This window comes from Anopheles nili, chromosome 3, assembly GCF_943737925.1.
Source record: "Anopheles nili chromosome 3, idAnoNiliSN_F5_01, whole genome shotgun sequence".
NCBI lineage: Eukaryota > Metazoa > Arthropoda > Insecta > Diptera > Culicidae > Anopheles > Anopheles nili.
In genome coordinates, this window is record NC_071292.1 from 31038966 (window position 1) to 31051677 (window position 12712).

The following is a 12712-nucleotide window of genomic DNA, read 5'->3' on the forward strand; positions in this document are numbered from 1 at the left end:
GATTATGTTCGAAATTTATTGCCTTTCCGGGCATGGTCCCGGACACGGAAGTTTTACCGTGCGGCCGGTGGCCAGCCAGCCAGCCAGCCAGGGAGGCTGAATGAGGGATCGCTCTACACAGTAGGGCTTGAAAGTCGAGCTCCCAGTCGACCGGTCGGAGGTGATGACGGGTTTCACAGGGTGCGTATCTTGTGTGCCTTCGCTCTGCCAGCGTCACGGTAAAACCCCTTTTCGGTTTGCATTCAAATTTTTCACCTACTTTATCGCCCGCAACCAAGCAAACCCCGTGGACACGCTTCTTCGTGGCGATGGTGAAGGTAAATGTTGCGCCGCATTGCTTTCAGATTTTCCGGTTCATTTACTGCAGACAATGGTGCTTTCGGAAGGGGGCCACCACCGCATATGGGAGTTGGTTCGAGCTAGAAGTAGTCAGCCTGTTCCGTTCCGTTCTGCCGGTCGGTCGAATGGGAATGGGAAAAATCGCATCACCCAGTTCTGCGCCGGATGGACGCACTCTTGGGGGATGGAGGGTTTTTCCCAAAATTGGTCCGCCAGGGCCCGAGTGTTGCTCGTTTTTTGCTTCTTTCTTTTTAGTTGGCCTGTGATTGTGCTGATAGTTTTACAGCCATCGAACGATGAATATTTTATGTCGCTTAGCTGTCGTTTTCTGTTTTTTTTTGCTCGAACATCTCGTGATGCACATTGGCCTTGCCTGCTGAGTGGTTTGTCGATGTCTGTGTGTGTGGCAGTTCTGGAGTTCGGATTGAATCCCGGAGAAGAAAAAAAAACCCCACTAAAAAACCATAACTAAAATCCCACCAGAGGCATCCGCATTTTTTGGAAGTATCAATCAACGCAACAACCCCAAAAGCCCAGAAACAAGAGCCCCCTTTTTTCCATAAATATGCAATCAGTTCCGTGTGCAGTTTTGGGGAACGCGCCACCGCTCGGCCCCGAAACGTGACGGACTAAATCACGGCAAAGAGCAAAATATGAAATCAATGTTGAAAGAATAAACACGGGGGTTTTGGCATGTTGATCGTACGTTATGTAATTTCCGTTCCCGGAAAGCCCCAACCAATACGGTACGGGTTACCTTCAACCGGGCCGCTCCGGATGGTGTAAAAAATAAACAAAACCCTCGGGTTTCAATCATTTTGAATATTGATCCAATTCCACTTGTTCCGCACCGAAATCAATCACGGGGCCCGCTCTCGACCCGGCGCTCGACCGAAGGGTGATAAATCAATGCGCGAGCGAGAGCGAAAATAAAAAAAGAAAACCCTTTTGCCGACGCGCGCGATCGATCCGCTACGCCCAGGGAAAGCAAATAACGCCAGGAAACGGTGCGTTATTTTCGCGTTTGACCTTGCTTGCGAAAGCCAGGCCAGCACGATTTCCCGCGTCCCGGCGTTTGCCACGGCGCTTTCCCGGCGGGGTTAGATTGAAGCAAATAAAGCCGAACGGCGATGAACTCTGCCGCCGGGATGGTCACCGATTTCTAGGTCAACGGTCAGCCGGTGCTCGCACGGGTTCAGAGGGCAAAAGCGAGGGCCGGGCCTGTCGGACGAGTAACGAAGACCAGGCGTCGGTCAAACGGATTTTCCCGGGATTTCGTGCGTTACACCACACCACCGAATTTTTGGTGGCAATTTCGAAGAGCAGGAGGGCAAAGAAAAAAAACCCGTCCGCCCGCTGGCATGTGTGAAATATGATGAAATGCAACCGAAAACCACTCATCATCGTGCACTATCGCTCGCCATAATGTGCTCAAGAATGTGCTCAAGCCGGGGGTTTGGGTCAAACTTATGTTAACCCTTTTGGCCCGTGGTGTTCTTTGCTTTTTTTTCGTGTTCTTTCCTCGAAAACACAACCAAACAACAACGTTCAGCTGACAACATTACGAGAAAAACGCCCTGGTGGCAAATTAACCGCCCATCCATCCCTGCGGGGTGGAAAATCTATCCCCCCCGAAAAAAAAAACCACCGAGCACGCGATCGGTTGCCTCGTCGAATGCTAGACCAGTGGGGGGGAGGAGGGGGACAACCAGTGCGGGGGTGTCGGGAAGGAAAAGGTTCTAAATTCCAGACGTCGTTTTGGGGCGAGGCCGGGTTCTGGCGCTCATGCTTTCTCGTTCGTTCGAGATATGATTTATGGACGCAGCAGCCTCATGCATATGTGGACAGGCGGCGTTGGAACTCGTCTCTGTGTGTGTGTGTGGGTGGTGCGAGTATGCGCGTGTGTGGTTGGTTTGCGTGCGAATGGCATGCAAAATAAAATTTTGGCCAAACAACGAACACCCATGGCTCGTTCCATGGCAGCACTAATCCAGGCCGTCCGCTAGAAGCATGGTTTATGTTACGAGCATGAGACTATGCTCGATTGCGAGGGTTTCTGTCGATGTTAGGAAAAAAAAAGGACAAAGCTAGGAAACGGTGCTGGTCGAATCTGACGCGACCTTCGCTGTGGACGACGATGAGCCACTGAGTTCTAGGTGTGGGACTTTTTCCGCTAATTTCATTTTAATCACGCTGTTATCGAGAAAAAACTCACCGGTCAAAGTCGAAGAAAATCGATCTGTACACCTACCCACCCAAAAAGAAAACAAACAATTTCTTTCAGCACGAATACTCGGCAGAAATATTCGTCGCATTGGGTGCTAATTGTGTGGAACAAGCACCCCATTAATGGGAACATTTGCGCTACGAGTTGCGAAAAAAAAAGGAAAGGAAAACACGCCGTGGGAAATTTATTGCCTCGTGTGGGACAAAACGGGCCCCGGATCGTGTTTCCCGAATCGGTGGCAATAATAAATGTTATCGTTCTTCTCGCGCGGCACGGCTGCGTAGCGGCCTGTTAGCAGCTCTCGTAAAAATCTTTAGCGAAGCCTTAATAAACATATTTTACAGTGTGATTCGCGACAGATGAGAACCGTTTTCGGCAAACATGACATGTGCGATTATGGGTGTCGTTTGAAGCCAGCAAACGCACGTTTGAGCTGCTGCTTCTCGAGCGCAGGCACGTACCGACCTTGGCAGCGATCGAAACACGCCAGGCTCGAGGCCAGGATTGGGTTGTCAACGCGATGCCCGAAGGACGGACACGCGTTACGAGTCTTCGATTCGTGTTTTTTTTCCCCACCCGTCCAAACCCAGAACCAATGATGTCGTTGAATTACATTAACAAAACCCCAGCGAGAGCAGCCCATCGGTCCCGTTTGCCTCACGACGCGTCATTGTTTCGTCACTACATTTTGCAGTCTATGTTACACAAATTGCTGCGCTGCCCTACCGTTCCGGCGTAGAGAGCCAAGGGCACCGAATTTTTATGGGCTGTTCGACTATTATCGCCTTTGTTTCGGCTTAGCTCGACCGCGCGCACCATAAAACGGCGGGCTGTGATTTACGAACATATGCTATCGATTATGCGCCCATTATGCTCGCGTGGTTTGTGGCGTTCGCCCCTGGGGGTGATGTCATATTTTTTTCTTAACGTGGAAAACCTTTTCCACCCTCCGTTTGGGAGGGTGGGAGGGCGAGTTTTATCGACTGATTTTGATAGATGAGGTAGCTGAGTGAATGAAATTGGCAGAGAGAGAGAGAGAGAGAGAACACCGTGGGCGCGTAAATATCTTCGGATGCAATCAAATGTCTAAACTCATTAGAGAGGTTAAGTCTGTGAGGAATTAGTCATGATGGAATGGAACTCGGTTGATTGTTCTATTTTAAGGAGGGAGTTAAATTCTTTAAGGATGAAAAATTGGAGATGGAAAGGTTCTCTCTTGGGTTAATTAGTGCATACATATCATTCCAAGAACATTTGTTTAATCAATTGTACCTGGGGAACTAGCTTTGGCAGACACAGAACTATTCAAATAAAAGACTGAATTGCAAGAATAAAAGATGTGTCCAATAATTTGAAGAAGAAATAAGATTTTCAAAGTACACTACCATTAAAATTACATTTATGTATAATTAATTTGAACTAGTTTTCAAATCATATTTATAAAACGATAAAAAGAATAGATAAACAAACATGCAATAAACCCAAAAACTATTTCAAAATTTAACATAATGCCCACGGTTCAATTCATCCTTTTGCATTAGCAACACACTTTGCACACGCACTTCCTTTTAACGTACGCTGACTTCACTGTCACTGTGCTTTGTCCTTCACGTTCACGTTTGATTGCCGAGAAAAGTTGTTTGCTGTGCCGTCTTTGGTAGATGGAGCCGTCTCCTTGCTATAAGGACCCGGCAGAAGCATTTCCGTCGCGTGCTTACTTGTCGGAAGGTAAAATCGGAACGGAATCTGCGAATCTCAATAAGCATTGTCGGCCAAAAACTTATGTCGTACGCTTTCCGGATGGGGGTTTTTTTTTTCTTTCTCTCATACCCGGCAAATTTGTCTGACTGCAGCATTTTTCTTCGAGGTGAGCTGGTTTTTTTTGCATTTTCGCCTTCATTCGTACGGCCTGCGGAACGGTTCGGTTCCGTTCGGACGGAGGCATTGACAAGTTTTTCGTAGATTTTCCATCCAGCCGCCAGTTTTCCAGTCGCTTTCCGTGCGCTTCGGCGCTTTGTTCTCCACACAAGCTGCATTTGACAGTACATGATAAAGTTGGGTCGTGTCAGTTTATTTTTTCCCTCCCCTATAGTGCGGTTGCTGTTGCAACAGCTTTTCTATGGAATAAAATACCAATTTCGTAGTCCCCAGGACTCGGGGTCCTTTCCCGTGCTGTGTCCTGTTTGGCGCGAACGATCTATCCACACACACACAGGCACACTCGAACCCAGGCTCGTAAGCCGAATTTCGTGCTCATTGTTCGAGCATGGAGCAACTTTGGGAAGCTCAGTTCCAATGCACCCGAATTTAACATAATCTGTATCGTAATTTGGTGCGAATCGCATTCAAATTCCGCCTGATGGAGTCTATCAGCCTGTGCCTGGAATGGGGCAACTGGAACGAATTCCACAGGGACAGGGGAGTTAGAATTTAGCTGGTCTGGGCTTTTGTGTGTTTTGTGCTGCTCTGTGCATTGATAGTGGTCAGCTAGATGGGATGGAAATGGGATTGGCATTGGTGAATATCGTACCGAGTTCGGCCCATGGACCGTCCATGGGTGAGGTCATTTGGAGCAACAAAAAAAATCAGAAACAACTGCTCCGGAAAACGGTTGCATTTGCCGTCTAGACTGGTTGGCTGGGGCTGGGCAAAAAAGCTTAATTGAAGTTCCGTTCTCAGCCATGGCAGCCAAAAGCGGCAGTACCGACATAATCGTAACACTAGTTTTGCGGTCTTTGGTGACTAATTAGCCCAATTGTTAGGTTCGGGTGAGGACGGCAATGTAGTGGTTAGTTAGGGTTGTAGTGGGTCCACAGAAAAAAAAATAAATCTGTGAACGAAGGGAAAGAATGCATAATTCTATGGTTAACAGTCGTTAGTGAGTTCATTAAACGATTTCGGCCGTAAATTTGCAGGTATTGAAGGCAGTGTACTTACATCATCAGAAATACAAAATGCACTAGTTTTGCACGATAAATTATAGGAAAACTTCATTAAATGGGTACTGCAAAGTGTTGTTGTTTGTTGATCTTTTCAAAAATGAAATGTGTGTGAGTTGTTGATTTTCTCAAAAAAGAAACTAGAATTCCTGACAGAAATAACTAACTTAACTTAATGAAAGAATCACGATTTCACGATGAGAACGATGAGAAGAATAACTATTCATTTAAACCTTAATCATCTGCAGCATGCATAAATTTGTTGCAAATTCGAATAGCATACAAACGCGATATATAATAAGCACCTTAAGTAAAAATTTAATAGTTTCATAAATCAAATTTACCCTTCAAAAACGGGGCAAATTGATCTTTTATTCAATAACGCCTGTCGAATCGGGAAATCAAATTACATGCTAGCTGCTCGCAATTATTTCCGTTTTTCTTTTATTGTTCAACATTATGCACCATTTAATCTTATGACTAGGAGGGTTTCCCGCGTACGTTGACATATGTTGCGAAGAAAGCATCGCAATAATTGCGGCTTGCCTTAAAAGTGTCGACGTGTTTACATTTCCCTGCATTGTGTGAAATATCCGCCCAGCAATTTCATGCCAGACTCATATTATTCCATGCCGCATTCCAGCTCACGTACAGCACGTCAGCATCTGTCGCGAAAGAGAGAATGTAGCATATTTCAGCAAATCATTCATGCCGTCAACAAATGGGTTCATTTCGCTCGATACGGTCGATACGTAGGTTCGCACCTGGAAGGAATCTTTTCACTGTGTTTACGCGTTTGTTTTTTTTTTTGCAAAACCCTCGCTAACCTCTACCGGGGGACTTTTCTTCTCGCTCTTCCACAGATTCACCGCGAATGGCTCGAACGGCGGGCCGCAAAGCGATCGAATGTCAGCGCAACGAGCATCCCGCACGGCGTGCAGCCGGAGACGACCCAACGGACGACCTACATGCGAAAGTTAATCAAATTCAAAAACGAAAACGAACCGCTGTCAGAGAATGACATTTCGTTCGTGCCCCATTTCGGCGAAGAAGCGGAAATCGACCGCGGCAGTAATGGGCTCGATGGTGTCAATAATGGCTCCGTTCTGGGATCCGTCGATCCGACCGTGGCCATCCAGCAACAGCATAGCCCACGGAATTTTCCACACCATCCGCGCACCGAACCAGGTACGGCATCTGAACCAGGTGAAAAAGAACTCCTAACCGGTGATGGTGAACGCTACCGGTATGACGTAGTCGCCGCTGCGCAAGACGTCGCCCGACCGGAAACGGAAGCCGGTGGCCACAAGGAGAATCCGCACTTGGTCCGAGGCAGCGTTACGTCTGTGGCGGAAAGCGTCGACGCGAAACCGCTCGTGTACATTATGGCACCTCCCGGTGAGGACGCTGGGTTAGGTCCTGTACGGGTGGGCGAATTTCCGGTGACGACAACCACCGGCCCATCGGTTGGGGAGCCAGTCGAGCAAATTAATGCCGCGGTTGGGCCAAGCCACCGAAACCTGAACCGGAACCGGAACGAGGGCCTCGACGCCGCTGCTACCGATGCAAATACCGTGAATAACGATTTGTCGAGTGGCTCGCATACACCGGCGACGGTAGCGACCGCGGACCGTAAATCAGACACAACGACCGTTCTACATCCGGGCCCAGCGAGGGATACGGCCGCGGGTGCTACGCTTTTGGGCGGAAATGCAGCGACAACCGGTGAGGTGCGTTCGAGTGCAGAGACATCCGGTGCGGCTGGTGAGCACGAGCTGGTGGAGCACGAATCCGAGAAGGATGGCTCAGGTGGGCTCGACGAACTAGAACCGCTCTCTCCGTCGACTAATGTGACCGTGCGGAATTTGTTTGGTTCTTGGAGTAACTGGACGACCTGCTCGCGCTCTTGTGGAGGAGGCGTTAAAACCCAGTATCGCAGCTGCTGGAAACGAGAGTAAGTACAACTCATTACGAAACGCATGGTTCGGATTTTCGATTGGTTTGAATTGACGGTTGGAAAAGCCAGGAGGCCGGGTTTAATTTTTTACAATAGACTTGTTATAATAACAGCTTTTCATACAATCGCTTTTCTCGAAATTTTTTCTATGAATGTCAAATGAATTTTTATACAATTTGTTTATTCTTTTTCCTATTTGTAGCTTTCAATCAGTGTCACTATAGATGTGAATATATTGATTTTAATACTTCTTCTTCTTCTTTTTTACTGACCCGCCCACAATTGAGCACGTCGTACTAACATGGCCTACCTTGTTATGCTTAGCCAAGGCTTTCATGACTTTTCAATTACTCGTAGCTGGAGAGTTAATCGTGCGTTTTATCCTATCCTTTAAATACTTATCCTTGTAATATATCCCTTTTATAAGCTGCTTGCTATCTAATTTGGCAGTTAATGTTACTCATTGTTTTACTACGTGAGCACGAATAAATGATAGCATTCTGAAGAAATTATTGAAATATACGAGCGTGAAATTTGTAAACCAAAACACCAGGTTTCAGATTTATGCTTCAATATTAAGAAATACTATAATCATGTTTAATGCTATGAAGTTTGCAAATTTCATCCAGACGTTCCGAATACGATCAACGCAAAAACATCGCAAATACAGTTGGTTCGAGAGCAGATAGTACCGCTTTCGCACCATATCCATACGAAGCCTGTTCTCTGGGGCATTTAGTTGGTATCGGAGTTTTAATTAATTTTAAACACTGCACTGCCAGTAGCATGGAATAAGTTTTCGGCCGGCTGCTCTGAGTTGTGCTTGAAATGTGCGCAACGCCAACGTTTGCTCGGCCGTTCTCCGCGTAAAATCGTTCAAACTTGGCCACTAAACAACGCGACTGCGGAATTCCGCCGAAATTACGTCGAAAACGAGCGCACAAACGATCCATCGTAATCGTGGCTTAGCTAATAAAAAAGTAAAGTTTATCTCCGTCGGCTGCCGGTGGGGGAAATTTGAAATGCGTATTTAATTAAACCAAGAATGGAAAAATAACACGTGAAAGGAAGCTCTTGGTGCTTGAATTGCCGAATAGCAACAAAACTATTGGCCGCTAAAAGAGTGGAATTATTCTTTAACTCGCTTGATGGTTCATATTTTGCAGTGGAATTGCAAAAAAAAGCATCGTGGTAAAAGTATTGAACTATAATTGATTATTGGAATTAAATGAGAAGGATGAAACACTCAATCTTTGATGTTAATCTTGCTTTACAAGTCATGGGTATTTATCCACTGGCATATGATCCAGTGAAGTGAAAGTTTTCTCTTCTACTGTAAAATAAATAAAAAAAATAATTTATTCCATTCTTCCCGATATATAAGATGATTGAATTTATTTGAACTTTTTGCAATTTCAAATTCAATTTTAGCACCTTTTTTATTGTAGTTATTTTCGTCAAAATTTAAGCAACGCTGCTGCGTAGTGATATAACATGCCAGCATTGGTGTAACAGCGTCCTTACTGGTACTAGGAATTTCGTTACCGATGTATACCGAAAATCCCCCCCAACCAAGAGCCAAATTCCATTTTCCAATTATTGCTCATCCATTAAGGGCCATAAAACTGAAGTATAATAAACCGAAACGCCAAAACAAACGAAAGTGTGCAAACTTTCGCTACCGTTGCCACGATTGCGTCGTTTCCCGATTGTTCGTCCTTGTCGCTACAATACTCGTCATAATCTCCATCATTTCCTTGCTGCCTGCCAGGAGCTCAGCGGTCTGCACCACCGTCTGCTGCCTAGCGCGCAACAAGTATTTGGCAACTGATTAAATTAAATCGCAAAATATAAATAATCCTTCGCCGGGCGCTCTTCGCGCTGCGGATGAAAATCGCATGCCGCAAATTTTCCCATCCCCAGGAGAGAACGTCGGGCTCGAAAGGCGAGAGCGTAGGAAAGTTAAAGCTTCGTCTCTAACCGACAGCCAGCGGACATGCTAGGATAGCGTTTGTTAGCAGAAAACGAAACGAAAAACCCGCAAGGCACGCGGCAGGCTCATTGTTTTCCGTCTCCCCCGGTCAAAAAGGCCCTTCGGCACAGGGCTTGCCTGTTTGGCGCCAGCGCCTAAATTTCCCTGAAGAGATGCAGCCGCGCGGTCGGTGAAGGTTTCTGCCAGCTTCCCGGCGACATGCTGTTCGAAGCCAGCGATCGTGATGACCTCGATCATGACCCGCCTTTGTGGGAGGTTTTGCTGCATTCAATTTTCCTGCGGTCGATAAATTCAGAGCGTTTGCGCTCGGTCTGTGTTTGCATTGGCAGAACGGAAGATTGCTGCCAAGATCGCTTTCTCATCATCATAATCGCTTTGGGTTCGCGTTCGGTTCGCTTATCTCGTGGGCGGTAAGGAAATGCTCCGGTTGATATCCTCAATGTTTAACTAGCTTCAATATTTTCTCTTTGAATTGATGGTTTTCTCATTTGATTGAACGACTTCGCCAAAGTGGCTGCAAGTGAAGGTAGAAAGACAATGGCACTGGAGATCAGACTAGGCGCCATCGCGGGATTTTGATTGAAATGTTTGAATACATCCCAGCTCTAGTTCCGATCGGTACAACGATAAGAGACACAAGCTAGGCCAACTCGCTGCTGATGTAAAGTGATTCCCAACGCAGTACGCGCAATTATGACGCTAATATGGTCCGGGAAAACGATGGTGAACGTTCGAGGATTGTCGGCGCCCTATTCGGAGTACTTAAACTCGGTGGCGGTGTCGTCGTGTCGGCTGGTAAATTGGTTGTTGTCGGTAATAGAATTCAAATTACGCCCTGATTATACAGCGTCTTCTCGCACTTATGAGAGCACTGGAGAGGAGGTGTGCGTGTATCTTTTGCCACGACAAGTGTTGCTAATAACGTAAACGCACGGGAAGGAGTAGCTCTGAGTAGTTGGGAGCAAAAATGGCGCTTTGCGTGCTCGAGGATATGCGTAGTTCAGTGAGCATGCATGTACAGAGATTGCACAATGGTTTGGATGAGCCTGCATGACGTGCTTATCTCGACAAATACGATGAGAAATTGGAGCAGGAAATGGCTTTTGAGCGTTCACCCAGTGCCACCTCTATGCCAGTGAAACATCCCATTAACGCTCAAAGGACCCTCTCATCCACTAGTGGATTGACGTACCAGTAGAGGAAGGTGCTAATTTAGTGGCGCTATCGATGGGAATTGATGAACATATACGAGCATCGGATATCCGGGATGCACGGAATTATGAGCCTACGGTTGCAGTTGTCCGCATTGTTTAACCCGCAGTTAATTATATTGAATTGAATCATTAAAGTGATGCAATTTACAATGATGGATCTCGAAATTAACTTACGGTATGCGATTTTAGCAATACCACCTTTGATGTTGCTAAAATATTCCAATTTTGCTTAGTATAACGAGTCTTAAATTAACTTAGGAATTTGCTATCCAGCTACTGGTTGAAGTGATTTTTTTGAACTTTTTGGAAATGTTTAATCGAATCAACATCGTTCATTTGTCACGTGTTGCTAAATATTGCTCGCGGGTGAATTAAATCGTACTTAGAGACCATAAAATTATATGATATTTAATTATGATGAGTATTTGGAGCTAATACTCAGTTGTAGCATTGTCAATAGCGTTGTGCTGGTACAAACGGCTCTAGTAAGCCAACGCTTGTTGCAAAAATTATTGTCCTTCGCTGCTGCCGGACTGGTTAGCAATTTCTGTACGCCAAACGAATGTATACTCTGCGCATCTAAAAGTTTACCCTCATAATTGGTGCGGTTTCCAACAGGAACTGGTATTGTCCATCTTCCACGCTTGCGGTATTTTTGTAATTAAGCACTAGCCCGATTGCAGGGCGGGCTGGTTTTTGTTTCGTTTTAGCATAAATTTACCACAACTTTGCGCGGCAACTTTTACATTTACCATCGCTCCGACACCGGCGACAGTGACATAGCGACATGCCATTAAGCAGGCCGGGCTCTTGTGCAAGAAAACATTTAATTCTATCCGAGCGAGTAAGTGCGGAACCCGTAAATGGATTCCGCTTCCGCCAGTGAATTCGTTACGATTTCACTCATCTACTCTCAGCTCCGCTCCAGCCTTAAGTGCGAAGGACAATGACAGGGAAAACCGGGCACCCTTTTGTGGCAGCCTGGGAGATGGTGAAATTTTCATTTCGTTTCCTTTGGACGTGCGAAAGTTTCTTTCTTCCGAAGGTGATATCCACATCCTTGCGTTGGCGAATGACTCGGGAAACTTTTACGCCTTTCTTTCTGCGCTGAGCTTCGCGGCGCTTTCGTAGCGTGTGAAACACGCGCAAAAAGCATCGCAACATAGTTCCGTCGTCATTCGCGCTGCCCACCATTTTCCCGCTCGATTTTCCTAGCGTTTTTCCGTCCACTTTCGAAGCGTGGCAAGGGCAAGGGTGGACGGACCCGGCCAAGAGTAGACTCTACCTCAAATAACGTTACAAGTGTGTCCTTTGCCGAAGCATTCGACTCGCCAGTCCCGGAAACTTAAGCCCAAAATTTGTTTCGTCGAAAGCGAGCCCCATCGCTTGTTTCGAAAATTACTCGCTTCTGTAGCAGCGAACGAACTCCACCAATCTCCAGCTTTTGCGAGTGGCTAGCCGTGACGGCACTGATTCATCACCGTCCAGAGTAGATAAAATGCATCTGTAATTCGCGTCGGAACACAGGCACTCGATCTTCTGTGCCAACGTGGCAGTTGGAAGGGGCTTTCTCCCAAACCAAGGCGACTGTCGACGGCCCTTGCACTTCGCCACAGCCCGTTGTGCGGCTTCTTTGAGCGGGTGGCGATGGAAATATAACGATGAGGAAACTATAATCCACTTTTATCTAATTATGCCACTCCGATGGCTTTCTCTCTCGCTCGCCTCCATCGCGTCGACAGTCTTTCGGTGCCGCGCACGATGACGACCTCTGACGCAATGGGGAGCCTGGCTGTAGGGAGCCAGCGCGCACGTAGAGTTACCCTGGCTCGGAGTGCCATCCGCTAGAAGTGGATGCTGTAGGTTTCTTGTTGTGAAAACGCTCAAAATTTATTGGATTCATTAAAAATTTCGCCTCACTCGTGAAGGGGACGATCGCACCAGTACCGCTGGGATGCAGTTTTACTTGCAATTGCACCGACAGTCTTCGAGTCTGTGAAGAACTTCGTAAACCCGTTCGTGGCGTTGGCCGCCTGGGAAACG

The 12712-nt window shown here is 46.7% G+C and overlaps 1 protein-coding gene across 1 annotated transcript in view; it reads left to right on the forward strand.

The window, feature by feature from the left end:
- The window catches only part of LOC128724061 (thrombospondin type-1 domain-containing protein 4), a 71488-nt gene that overhangs the window by 17338 nt on the left and 41438 nt on the right, over positions 1–12712 (forward strand). The window contains exon 3 of the mRNA XM_053817826.1: positions 6369–7459. Coding sequence (XP_053673801.1) covers positions 6369–7459 — 1091 coding nt within the window. The remainder of the gene's footprint in view (positions 1–6368; positions 7460–12712) is intronic.